General features: G+C 38.0%; 1 protein-coding gene across 3 annotated transcripts in view; it reads left to right on the forward strand.

Moving 5' to 3' along the window:
• DENND1B (DENN domain containing 1B) overlaps positions 1-14,601 on the forward strand; it is a 213,453-nt gene that overhangs the window by 131,211 nt on the left and 67,641 nt on the right. For all 3 annotated transcript variants that reach the window (XR_013975047.1, XM_080917652.1, XM_080917653.1), the window contains one exon: positions 5,752-5,853. Coding sequence is in view for 2 of the 3 variants with exons in the window: in XM_080917652.1 (XP_080773778.1) it covers positions 5,752-5,853 (102 nt within the window). In the remaining variant the exon portion in view is untranslated. The remainder of the gene's footprint in view (positions 1-5,751; positions 5,854-14,601) is intronic.

The following is a 14,601-nucleotide window of genomic DNA, read 5'->3' on the forward strand; positions in this document are numbered from 1 at the left end:
TGTCTTTAAAAAACAAAAGCCCCACAAAAGCACAAAGTTGGAAAGCATAATATATTAGCAAAAGCCCATAACCCCCTCCCTCAAAGCCCAACATAGTACTATGAGACAGACAAATCTTTACCACTGAGTTTATTCTGTGTTGGCTGCATACTGTTGAGCGTGGAGCCTTTGGTTAATATACCCAGGGGGCCTCCATTGAGGAAAACCAATTTTTCCTTTGCAGGTTGCAAATAGCTTTTGTTAGAGGTAGGAACCCATGCTAACTCATTTCTTTCAGTTCTGGGACACCATCTAACTTGAATCCATGTGGGCCCTGTCTAAGCTTCCCCAGTCTCCACAGTCTCGGGTTCATTGTACATCTGGGCTGTTGTGTCTTGAAGAAACCATTTTCTTGGAGTTTTCCTCTTGACTGTGATCTCAGTGTTATTGGCACGTTTACATTCCTGCTGCCAAGAAGCTACACTGCCACACTTCCTCCATCGTGTTGATAAACTCTCTTCTGTTAAGTCATTTCAGTCAGGTACTATGTGACAGTGACATTTAAAATAAGGGGTACAGGGAGTATATAGTCTTAGATGCATAAGTGTTTTGGATTTTGTTAGAAGCACACAAATATCATTTCTCTGTGATTGCTTTCCGTTGTCTCAATATTCTAAGCAGCAGGAAGGAATGTGTCATACTGTAAATATTTTTGATTTATCTATCACATTGGCATTATTCTATATTCTCATCTAAAGTAGAAAGAATTAAGAAATTTTTGTGAATGAAACTGAAACTTTAGCAAATGTAAGTATAGCACTGCTCTATTAGGCCTTCTCTGAGATTCCTCAACAAAAATAGGATTTAAATATGTCTGCTAAGAATGTGATAGTGATGGAGGCTAGTGTTGTAGTTTCTTCTACCAAGGAACTTATGCTAGGTTATAAAAGCACATAATGCACGTGTATGACTGTTTATGAAACTAAGACAAACCTTGACAAGGCATCAGTTGAGTTTGTGCATTTTGCTAGGGAAATAATCAATAATGTTTTTTAAGACCGAAAAAGGATAACAGCCGAGACCTTAAGATTAATACAGAATTGGTTAATAGCAGTTACAGTGGCTTTTCTGTAGCACTTTGTAGTGTTTTGTTTTTATAATATAGTTAATGAATAATAATGTATTTTTATATCTTAACAACAAGGAGCCCAGCATTAGAAAGTTGTACTAATTTTAAACTTTATTTTGTGTTATGTATATGAATGTTTTTGCAGCATGTGTATGCTTCATTCCTTCAGAGGTGAGAGGAGGCATTCAGATTCTCCGCAACTATAGTTATATGTGGTAGAGACCCACCCTGTGGGTGCTGCAGATAGCGCAAATGCTCTTAACTACAGAGCCACCACCTATCTGCAGAAAGTTCAGTTTTGATACTAATACTAATTTTAAGTCAGAGTGAGAATGGAGGCGGTTATGACTCTCATTCTTAGTGAAGAAAGAAGAAATTACTCCAGGGAATAGCATCAATGTTGACCAGGAGTCCAAATCTGAAAGATGTTATGGAGGTAGAGATGGATTTGGTACTGCTTGGAGGTAGATTTTGAGGGAATTTCCAGCAGAATAATTTATGTATTTCTATATAAATACTACATTTGTATACAAGCATTTCTAAAATGAAACATTTTTTAAAGATTTATTTATTATATGTTAATTGCACTGTAGCTGTCTTCAGACACATCAGAAGAGGCATCGGATCTCATTACAGATGGTTGTGAGCCACCATGTGGTTGCTGGTATTTGAACTCAGGACCTCTGGAAGAGCAGTCAGTGCTCTTAAACACTGAGCCATCTCTCCAGCCTGATGTAACATATTTTTAAAATTAAGCATTTAAGATGTCTGAGAAGCAATTCTAACTTTCTTATGGCATTTTGTCTTAAGCATTGTAAATAACATGCTTATACAATTGAAAATTGATTGCTCTTGCTCTTTCTTACAAAGAAAAACATAGAACCAAGTGTAGTTATGGTAAAGAGACTTACACAAAATACAAGATACTTAGTTTTTTCTTTTAGCCAGCAACAAGTTAACTTTTTTAAAAGAATGCAAATATATGACATCAGACAGGTGCTGTATGACTAGGAGAAAGTCATAAGAACATAAGACCTGGGAACCATTCAATCTGGGTTTGAATCTGGACAGAGGAGTTTTATAACTTCATGCAAACTGAAATCTTAGTGATTTTGTTTTCTATTTTCTGTGTTGTTTGCACAGGCCCTTACTTCTCTTGCTATGACGAAATAAAGAACAGAAGCAACTTACAAATGAAAGATTTTTTTTTAGCAGCGAGGCCTAGTGGAAGTAGTGGTGCAACCCACGACAAGGATGCGTGCTGCAGAAGTTCCTCATAGTCTATAAATAAGGAAACAGCTGGGCTTGAATCAAAATGAACCCCACACAGCCTGCTCTGACCCTTTTCTGATAGCTGGGTCTCAGGTCCAAACAGTTTTCGGTTTTCAAACTATAGCACTCCTAGTAGAAGATGAGCTGTTCAAGCAAATGAGCCTGTTGGGCTTTATATTAAACTATTTAATGCTGCCTGTAGCCCCCAGAGTTCACAGCTCTCTGATAAGGCTCCAAAACACTTAATATAGCTCCAGAGTTTTTATGGTCTTATTAGTTCAAAGACTGTTCAAGCCCAAATTGCAAAGTCTCTCAACTGATGGGTATGGCCCACTGTAAAAGTAAAAAACAAGCTCCACATTTCCAGTACACAGCTTAACAGAATAACTGTTCACATTCTGAAACGGAAGGGCGATTGTAGGAAATTCTGGATCAAAGAAAGAAACAGCAGGGGTGACCAATAAACTTGAAGCTCCATGTCTGACACATGTAGGCTAGTGGTGCTATTATCTTGGCACCAGCAAGGTTTGGGTCCCTCCCAATATGCCTATTACCTACAACACTCAGTCTCTCCTACCACTTTCCATCAGGGCCTGCAGCTCTCCCTAGGAGATATGCTATTTCTATACCTCGCCTTCATTGCATCTTAGGCTACAGTGGAGTCAACGCTATAACAACTTATCTTTACTTTTTTCTGAGACCTTCCTTGGTGCAAGCAAGCCTTTATCTAATAATTTTTCCACTCTGTATATTTGTAAAACCAGCACCACATGGTTGATACCCATTTCTGCTACCTATGTAAGACATATTTGGGAACCTAGGAGCCATAGGTGCAGTGGTCTCTGAGTGGCTCTGAGCAAGATGCCTATGCACTAACATTCCGTGTTCAGGCATTCATTTTTGTTCTTGTTTTTCTTTAGACGTTGTCCTTTCAAATGAAAGTTTAAAAAGTGAGTTTGGTTCTTTGAAGTCTTAAGGGCCCTTTGGTCTCTGTTATCTGAAGTTCTCAAAGAGTAAGTTTTTACTCTAAGTTTTATTGAACTTCCAGTTTCTTTCATTCACACACTCATTGATTCACTGACTCATTCAGCATTTATTCTACTCCAGTGTAAGTAGCCATGAAGCTGGCTCTAGTGCTATGAATACAGTACGTGCCTCTTTAACAGGATTGTCTTTACTTTTCCTTTTGCTTTTGTTTGTTTGGTTGCCCTTGCATCCTTAAATTTTATGGGAGTAGTAATTATGGCCTATTTCATTTACCCAGAGATTATTTGTGTAAACTCATCCAGTTTGTATGTATAAGAATCAGAGATCTTCTATAGCTTTTTCTGTCAAAAATCACTGTAAAGTATGTAATGTCATTTTTGTGATGTCATTGTCTGGAGATTTTGCTTAGGACAATACTTGGTAGAGCATCTCAGCCTTCCCTCAGTTTGTATCAGCCCTCTGTACTAGCAGTGCTGCCCAAGAGCTCTGCAGAAGGGAATCTCCTGAGCACAGCCTGTGTATTGACTAGCCATAAGTGAATGGGGATGAGTGCTTCCAATGAGACCAATGTGGACAAACCCACAGAAACCAAACCTTTGATTTCGTCTAACTTTTAGGTTTTATGCTAATGCTTACCTGCCACTGTTCACTTGAATTGGCAGTCATGATGTCATTAATTTCACCAGAGAAGGCAAAAGTTGATTCACAATGTTATTAGTCATTACTTTTATCCGTGCCGGAGCCAATTTCTATCATTTTACTTACAGACTCCTATATTCAAAGCACTGAGTCTCTTTAAAAATTAAGTTATAATTGATATTTTTCAGAGTTCTAGTATGATTTTAATGTTTCATTACAACATAAGTATTGTTACAAAATTTATTCTTGTCAGTGAATTGTCATTGGCCTTCACTTTCATTTTGCACATGAAACATAATCACTTATTGTATGTATGTTGAGTCTGCTAAGTGGACTTTGGAAGTGTTAGGAGATGGGCATTGGGAGGAATCGGCCAGGAAGGGATGACTCTGTAGGTGTGGAGAGTGAGCCCGTGTGGGTGAGAGATGGAGCTTCTGGTAGAGTACCCCTCAGACACTTCAAAGATGTCACTGCCAAGTGGAACCTAATCCAGAACTGGGAGTCAGGATTGGTATTTGCAGTCATTAAGAGAAGACAATTATAAAATTTTTCATTATTTGAAAACCAAGCAGGGATTTTGAGTAATATAATTGGCAAAATCTGGAAGCAGCTTTACACTCAACATTCTTTACATGCAACATTCTCTACACACAACATTCTATGCACACAACATTCTCTAATGCAACATTCTCTAATGCAACATTCTCTACACACAACAGTCTCTACACACAACATTCTATGCACACAACATTCTCTAATGCAACATTCTCTACACACAACATTCTTTACATGCAACATTCTCTACACACAACATTCTATGCACACAACATTCTCTAATGCAACATTCTCTAATGCAACATTCTCTACACGCAACATTCTCTACACACAACATTCTCTAATGCAACATTCTCTACACACAACATTCTCTACACACAACATTCTCTACACACAACAATCTCTGCACCAATATTCTCTACACACAACATTCTCTACACACAACAGTCTCTACACACAACATTCTCTACATGCAACATTCTCTGCACACAACATTCTCTGCACACAAGAGCCTGCACCAATATTCTCTACACACAACATTCTCTACACACAACAGTCTCTACACACAACAGTCTCTACAAGCAGCATATTACAAGCAAGAATGGTGTTGGGATTGGAGAGGTTGCTCAGCAGTTAAGAGCGCTGACTGCTCTTACAAAGGACCTAGTTTTAAGTCCCAGCACTCACTTGATGGTAACCAACCACCCATAACTCCATATACAGGTTATCTCACGCTGTCTTCTGACTTCCAAAGGAATCAAGCATACATACATGCAGGCAAAATACTCAGACATCACATACAACATTGAATAAATCTGATGTGGAAAAAAATGTTAAAAATATCTAATGAGCAAGAAGAGTAATTGTAGACGTTTTCAAATGTTGAAGTATACTTGATTTTCTTATACTTAAAAGGCAAGCTACCGATGTTAAACATTTGCACTTAAGTGGCATACTCTTTTCTGAGTGGCTGAGGTTGAGCAGTTTTAAGAGCATCAGGGCTTCCCGAGAGGAGGCCTGTTGCACAGGCCTTTCAGTAGAAGGCTGCTCCTACAGGCTTGCGTGGCTCTGCAGGAGCCATTGTTGATTTTGTATCTCATACACCCTGTGACACTCTGTGTGTCCTAAAGGGACTAGTTCTCTCTGGTTGACCTTTTATTGATGTCCTGAAAATCTTTGCTTCTGTCTAGGGCGAGCCCATCACCTTCTGTGAGGAGAGCTTTGTGAAGCACCGCTCAAGTGTAATGAAGCAGTTCCTGGAGACTGCAGTTAATCTCCAGCTGTTTAAGCAGGTGAGCCAACTCTCATTTCTCTGTACAGGGAACGCTGCCATGCAGTGCATTTCTGCTGGCCGAAGACTACATCCAGGTTTAAACATCAACATGCCTTGAGAAATGTCGTTCTTGAATCAAGAGGCTGTCTTTGTATGGTAGAAAGAAGAATGCCCTGTAGTGCTTGCTCCTGTGGTGGAGACTCTTGAAACATGTATGCTGTTGAAATGCTGGAGGGGGAGAAGGGGAGAGCACTCCTCCTTTCCAGGGAGGAGCACAGCATTGCTCGGTCCTGAAATCATAGATCTGAGTAGCAGTGCATGGACTGAGTAGGCTGTACTTGAGGGTGTGTGTGTGTGCGCCTGTGTGTAATCTATTAAGAAGCTATACCACATTCCATTATTAAAAATGTTTTATGGGCTGTTGAGATGACTCTGGGGTAAAGGTACTTGCTACCACACTTGACAGCCTGAGTTCTATCCCTATTATAACAGTGACATTAAAGAAGAATATCATCACTGAAGTTAAAGGAAATACTTATCTAGGTTAGATCTAAGTACAGAGAGATTCTTTGATCTGAAGGATTATATGAAATAGAAACCACCCAGAATACAGTGCATAGAGATAAACAGTAGATAAAGTAGGAAGTCAGGAGATAAAAGAAAAAGGTCCACATCCCATGTACTTCTAGTAAGTAGGACAGAAAAGAGAGCAGAGACACTAGTTTCAAGAACTGAGCCAATGAAATACTCCATGTCATTGATTTGCAAAGTTCAGTAAATCCAATTGAATAAGCCGGGACTTATATCCACATGTAATATCAGTCATAAAACAGAAGAAAAAGAGAAAGGGAGTTCTTTATTTGTTTTAGATGCACATGATGCAGTGCCTACAGATGCTAGAAGAGAATGACAGATGCCCTGGAGCTGGATTTGCAGGAGACTGTGAGCTTCTCCAGAGTGGATGTTGGGAAGTGAACTCGGGCCCTCTGGAAGATCAGTGGGTGCACTTAACTGCTGAGTTATCTCTCCAGCCTGGGAATTTTCTTTTTAATGAATAAATTGTAATGTAGAAGAACTCTACAGGGAAATATATCAGGGAAATAATTATAAAAAAGTGAAAATGAAAGAAGTATCACCAAGTTGTACATATTTGTGTGTTGAGTTCTTTTATAAAGTATCCAAATAAGCAAACATTATATTTATGTCAGATGACTATGCTTTATGATAAAATGTGATAAAAACATGGGGCGAGAACCAAGCTGACATGATTGGCCTTTTCTGTAGAGAGAGGTTGTTTGTGCTGCTTAGGTATTTTGTCAACCTCAGACATGCTGGAGATGTCTGAGAGGGAGCTCTCAATTGAGAAAATGCCTCCATAAGATTGGCTGTGGACAAGACTGTAGGGTTCTTTCTTAGTGATGGATGTGAGCGGGCCCAGCACAGCACATTGTGCATACAGCCCCCTCGGTCCTGGAGTCCTGGTGCTCTCAAAAAGCAGGCTGAGCAAGCCAGTAAGTAGCGCTTCTCTGTGGCCTCCGCATCCACTCCTGCCTCCAGGGGTCGTCCTGGAATTCCTGCACTCCTTCCTAGATAATGGAGTACAAGCTGTAGAAGAAATATAGCCTTTCTTCCCCAGGCTTCTGCCCATCGTGTTTTCTCCCAGGACAGGAATCCCTAACTAAAGCAGAGGTACAGAGGGGCCATTTAAGTCCTTTTGGCTTATTATTTAATTGTAGTATCATATATTTACTTTGAAAACTCTAATTGACAAAACAAAAAAAAGTTTAAGGGTTATGGCTTGGTGCATACTCACATACTCAGTGTGGGGCTATCACATTCTGATAACTGAGTATAAGCTGATATAGTTTTCGTAGTGAGCACATACAAAATTTTTACTCAGCAAATTTGGAATAAATACTGAGCTATCATAAACTGTGACAAGCATGTTGTAAAATAGTTCTCAGAAACTTGTTAGGATTATTAACATGCCCTGCACTCCTAGCCTAGCCTGAAGCTAAGTGGTTTCATTAACAAAGTGTCAGTTGCTACATCAGCATTGACTATTGGCTATTTATATTCAATATTAATTTTGGTATTTTATGAAGGCATTTTTTTTTGGTCATGTCCCCAGATTAGGCTCTGATGAATTGAGTTTTTATTGACATTTCACTTGTAAATCCCTCTGGGTCTCTGTTTCCACATCTGTGAAGGGAGTTGAACTTGAATACTAACCCTCAGATACCTTTACCTCTTACAGTACCTGATACCATGAAATAAACACATGGCTCAGATGAACAACAGTGGGCGCCATTCACATTAATTCCTGCTTAGATAATAAATTTGGATGGAATTCCAGGAATCATTTCTCAAATTCATGATTTTGACATCACCATATTTCTCTACATTGCAGCTTCATGAAGAGTTAAGCCATATTTTAAGTATCTTGGATTTATTTAATACTATACTAATATAATAAGGAAATTTTTGGTATATTATTTGCTGCTAAATTTACTGGTTAAAAAAGATTCTTTGCTTATGTACTTCTCAAGCTTAGGATCATGGCTGAGTTTGTCATGTCAATCTAAAAATCTAGGTTTATTTTATGACTTTAAGACCTCTCCATGGCTTTAGGTCCTCTTGATTGGCAGTGTAGATTACTGTTAGGAAATCTGATTAATAGTTAAGAATCTCTAATTTTCATAGACAACCTACCCTTTACTCCCAAAGAAGAATAAAAACATTTTAGCTTATGAAAGTGCTAGCTCACTTGAAGAACATGGTAGGGAAGATTTCAGTTAAATCAAAACATCTAAAACAAGTTACTGCTAAAATTACCATCCTCTGACTATAATTTGTAAAGATGTTACAAATTCACTTAAATTGACCCTATTTGTACTTGAGCATACACAGAGCCACAACCCACAACTTAGAACCCATCCTGTGTCTAGCAACATGCTTGTCCCACAGTTAGTACCTTCTGTTTTATTCACGGTCTCTGGAGGACAGAGGTTATAGATAAAACTCTGTACATCTGATGTCTTTATATTAGTAGTAACACTTACCTGTGTGATTTGTCTCCTGTGCACACCTGCCTCCACCTTTGTGACAAGTTCCCTTGTTCTCTAAGTTCCCTAGCTCCCTATGTCATTGAATATGCAGTATTTTTCCTAAGCCTGTGTTTTTTTCCATTTTGTTAAAATATATTGATCATTTGTTTTATGTCAGTAAGAATCACATTAAATACTTAAATTTCAACTACCTTCACTTGTTTCCATTTCTTGCTATTAGCTATTATAAATAAAGCCACAGTAAGCATGGTTGAGCAAGTATCCTTTGGGTGTATGCCCAAGAGTGGTATAGCTGCATCTTGAGGCAGATTAATTTCCAATATTCTGAGAAGCTGCCATTTTGATTTCTGTAGTGGCCGTACAAGGTTGCAGTTCCCACCTCTAGCCCCTGCCTCTCAGCAGTGGAGGAATGTTTCCATTGTTTCATGCCCTCACCAGCATGAACTGCCATGTGTGTTCCTGATCTTACCCATTTCAACAAATGGAATCTCAAAGAAGTTTTGATTTTGTATTTCCCTGATGGTTAAGGATGCTGAAAATTTCTTTAAGTGTTCTTAAGCCATTTGAAATTTTTTTGTTGAGAAATCTGTTCAGATCGGTACCTCATTTTTAAATTGGATTATTTGGTTGATTGTTTTTTGATATTGATTTCTTTATAATTTTGGATTTTGGACTTCTATTGGATATAGAATTAGTAAAACTCTTTTCCCATTCCATAGGCTGCTGATTTGTCCTACTAATGGTGCCATTTGCTTTATAGAAGCAGTTCAGTTTCATGGGAAAGATCCCTAGTCACTGAGCTCAGTGCCTGTGCTCTGCTCTCTGTCCTGACCAGAAGGCTGTCCAAGTGTTCCCCACTGCTTCTTTGAGCAGGGTTATGGTGTCTGCTTTTATCTTGGGGTCTTTTATCCACTCGGACTTGAGTTTTGTGCAGAATGGTAAATGTGGATCTATTTGCATTCTGCATGTAGATACCCTGTTGACCAGTACCGTCTTGTTTCCAGTATGTATTTCTAGCTTCTTTATCAAAAATCAAGTGTTCATCAGAGTATAAATGTATGTCTGCGTCTACAGATTGATTCCCTTGATTGACAAGTCTATCTTAATGTTAGTACTCTGCAGTTTTATCACTGAAACCATGTAATGCAACTTGAAATCAGGGATGCCGGTAATATTAGCATTTCTTGTTTAGATTTTAGCAGTCAGGATTGTTTTAGCTGTCCTTGGGTTTTTGTTTTCCATATGAAGTTAAGAATTGTTCTTCCAAGATCTGTAAAGAATTTTGTTGCAATTTTGATGGGAATTGCATTGAATCTGTAAAAGTCCTTGGGTAGGATGGCCATTTCTATTGTGGGATCATACCAGTACACAAGCATAGGAGTTCTTTTGCTTCTTCTGACATCTGCTTGACTTTCTTAAAAGAGTTGAAAATTTTTTGTCATGCAGATCTTTCACTTGTTTGGTAAAAGTTACCCCCAAGATATTTTATATTATTTGAGGCTATTGTGAAAGGTACTGTCTCCCTGGTTTCTTTCCCAGTCTGTTTGTCTTTTGTATAGAGGGGGGATGCTAGTATTTGTTTGTTTATTTATTTGTTTATTTTAGTTTGCCTGTATCCTGCCACTTCATTCAAAATGTGTATCAACTGTTGACGTTCCGTGGTAGAAATTTGAGGGTCACTCATGTATACTATGATATCATATATACTGTGAAATATAATATAGCATTATATTATATAAAATTATACTTTGACTTCCATTTTTCCAATTTGTATTCCTGTGATCCTTTTTAGTTGTCTTTTGTCTTACATCTCTGGGATGAAAATAATTTGATCACGGTGGATAATTTTTTTTGATGTAGTTTTGGCTTTAGTTTATTATTTTATTGAGTATTTTTGCATCTTTATTCATATAGGATTTCTTTTCTTTGTTGATTCTTTATTTGATTTAGGTTTCGGGGTAATGGTTTTACTGTGTGTTCACCTTCATAGTGTGTGTATGCTGTGTGTTCACCTTCATAGTGTGTGTATGCTGTGTGTTCACCTTCATAGTGTGTGTATGCTGTGTGTTCATAGGTGTGTGCATGCTGTGTGTTCATCTTCATTGCATTCTAGAAGGTTGTTAATTCTTCTCTTTATTTCTGTCTTGACCCACTTTTCACCAGTAGAGAGTTGTTCAGTTTCTATGAGATTGTGAGCTTTCAGTTGTTTCTGTTGTTGATATTCAGCTTCAATTTGTGGTAGTCTGATAGGATGCAGGGAATTATTTTAATTTTCCTGTATTTGTTAAAACTTGCTTTGCATTCACATAACTGGTCAATTGGAGGAAGTTCTATGATGTGCAGAAAAGATGGTATAGTCTTTTGTGTTTGGATGAAATGTTTTCTAAGTATCTGTTAGGTCCATGTGGATTATAGCATGTTAGCTCTAGTATTTCTCTTTTTAGGTTTTGTCTGGATGACCTGCCTGTTGGTGAATATATGGTGTGTTGACATTTCCAACTATGAGTGTGTAAATGTCAATATATGATTTAAGTTGCAGTACTGTCTTTTACAGACATGCATGCCCTTGTGCTTAGGGCATAAATGTTAAGAACTGAAATGTCATCTTAGTGGATTTATTTTTCTTAATATATTATGAGCTTCCCTAAGATCGAGAGCCTATCCGAATAAAATGTTGGCCTGGAGTTTCTCTCACAGAATGCTGCTGTGGTCACTGTTAAGTCAGAGAAAAATTTATCTGTAATACTTTTTTACATATGTTCATAAACTACTGTGTTAACCACCATAAAGGATAAATGAAGAATCTTTGATTAGTAAGAAAGATTACTATTTCAATAAAGAAAATTTCAGTATCATCTAAGGGGAACCAAAATTATGGATAATGTGCACTAAATAAATACATAAAGAATTGAATTGGGAAAATTTCGTATGACCATCAAACCCCAAGAAAATAGTAATTCTGTTTTTTAGTAATATAACAATTTTATCAAATTGTTATTATTGAAAGAAAGTTTGTTTGTAATATTTATCTCTTTGAATATTCATTTCTCTTCTTTCTTTCTGGTCTACAGTGTAGTTTAAGCTTAATGTTTCAAGCTCCTCTATAGAACAAAAAGACTGATTTTTTTTTTTTGTTTTTTCATCTTTTACATTTGCCAAATGCTTTTGCTCTAGCCATAATGAGATACTTGGCATGTATTCTGTGACAATTATGTCATGTCTTCATGCTCTGGGACTAAGTTATTATAGAAGACTAAAATATTGAGTTATGACATATAAGCAAATAAAAATAAGCTTTGTTAAAACTGACTTTATAGTGGGTGCTTTTTTAATGCCCCTTTTAATCTGTCTTAATATTTAAGGTAACCATATGTAATCTTACTCCGCTTCTGAAGTTATAAAGCAAGCTGCAGTGTTTAAACAGCTCATGGCTTGTCTAGGCTGTGCGTTATCTGCAGAAGGTCTAAGAACCCATTGATCTTTCTTCCCCTAAGAATGACCTACGGATGAAATAGTGCCTGAATTCTTATTATTGTCTCTTCTGCTCTAAATGTCCTCTCCCTGGCTGACTTTCCCCTGCTTAGTCTTTAGACTTTAGTCTCTTTCCTGTTTGGGCCTCCTGTCTTTTCATAATCCCTTTCCTCTTATGATGTTTGGACCTGTGCCATATAACATTTCTTCTTTTGTTTGACATTTTGAGTTATAGACTCTTGAATGATATGGATGATGGTTTATGCCTTAAGTACTTCTATACCCTAATATCTGTTTAACTTGTATTTAAGTAATGAATAAATTAAAAACAGCAAAGTACCTATCTACTATATGGAATAGGATAAAAATATTGTGACAATTTTAGTATCTAAGCAATCTGAAGTTGAATATAATAAAACTCATCAAAACTAGTACTGCTATAGTATTATACACTGGGGGATATCTGTAGTTTGTTGTTCTGTGTAGAAATGGAAAATCTGCAAGATTCTTAGCTCACCATATTTTATGACATGACCCCTTTTCCCTGACTTGGTAAGCTGTTGGATGAAAGGAATGGGTCAGAAGCCAAATACTTTCCTTTTATGTTAACTAGGGATTTGGGGAGATTTTTAAAAAGCTTTTAACCTAAACAATAAATTGTTATAACTCTCCATGTTTTGTATTGACCTTTGTCATGGTAGCTATTCCCGGTATGTGTTTTGCAACTAAGAGCAGCACATACATTGAGTAGTCCTGATGGTTCCAGACTCTTGCAGCATTAGGTGTGTATTCCACAGTGTTAAACGAAATACAGCAAAACTGAGGATAAAGACACACCAGAAGAATTCAAGGACAAGTAGCATAACAGGACAAAAGGTGCCCTTAAAGTTCAAGCAGCACTCAGTCCTCCTTTGTCAGAGTCCTAGAGAGTTTGCCCAACAGGCAGGTTATTGAATCTTACCTTTAAATTTACAAATTCAGATCTGCCTTTAAACTCCAGTGTCCTGATGTCTCATTAACAAGATGGAGACAGCTACTTCTCCTTCTCTCCCTTTTCCACCATTCTACAATATATGTGAATAGGCCCTGTAAGGCACTGCTCTAGATGGGATGACCCTCCTCCATTCCTAAGGGGAGGGGCGAGGCAACACAATAAATATGTAGAGCTTTAAAAGTTGTAAGCACTGTAGAGAAATAAACAGAGCAGGACAAGACAGGAGAAATGGTAGTACCAGAAGTAATGGTAAGTGCGTACATTTGCACACACAGCCATGTCTGTATCTACATCACAGAAGATGGTAAGTGCACACATTCACACACACAGCCATGTCTGTATGTATATCACAGAAGATGGTAAGTGCATGCATTCACACTCACCTATGTCTGTCATCACTTCAAATAGTGTGATCTGAGTATAAGCTGTGCCCTCCAGTGGGGTAATCAAAGGAGAACCCCGGAAAGATTCAGGCTGTTTGTATAATGCAGCTGAGAGCTGATAGCAATGGGGAAACAGACAGTGGAATGGGTTGATACATCTGTTTTAATGAGGGCAGGCAGTATTTCAAAAGACTTAACAGAAAGATAATCATATGCTTTCTGAGGCAGGAACCAGGACAGGTGCTGGTGTCACTTAAATGAGCTTGTTGTGGATAAAAATGTTCTTACAAAAATTGTGCTTCAGAATTCAACATGTTTATTAGATATTCCAGTAAGATATTGGGTAGGCAAACAGATAAACACGGTCCAGGAGAAAACTGGACAGGGAATAAAGAACTGGGTCCTTAACAGTTAGTGTTTTTATAGCCGTCAGTTACATCCGAGAGAGATGAGCAAGGTCAAAGCATGGGAGAGCTAAGGAGCTGGGGCAGGGAGAACTTGGTAAGTAAAGAATTTCAAAGGGGCTAACCTGTCAGATGCTCATGGTGTTAATCAAATAACAGAGAGGCCTTGCTGGTGTGGAGGTGGAGATGGTGATTAAAGGCCTGTCTGGAAGGACATGGAGGCAAGCCGGCCAGCTCCTCTGCTTTTTTCTGTAGGAACTTCAGAAGTGGACTTAGGGAGGCGAGATCAGGGGATAAAATAACAACTCTTCTCCTCTCCTGAGTATCCTTTTTTTTTCTCTCTCTACTTGATCTGTTTTCTTTTGGAGAAATTAAGAAGCAAAATCATCTGCCTAGGCTGTAGTGAGTGGGGAACTTGCAGTAGAAAGAAAAGAATAATTCCTGAGC

This window comes from Micromys minutus, assembly GCF_963924665.1.
Source record: "Micromys minutus genome assembly, chromosome: 6".
Classification (NCBI taxonomy): domain Eukaryota; kingdom Metazoa; phylum Chordata; class Mammalia; order Rodentia; family Muridae; genus Micromys; species Micromys minutus.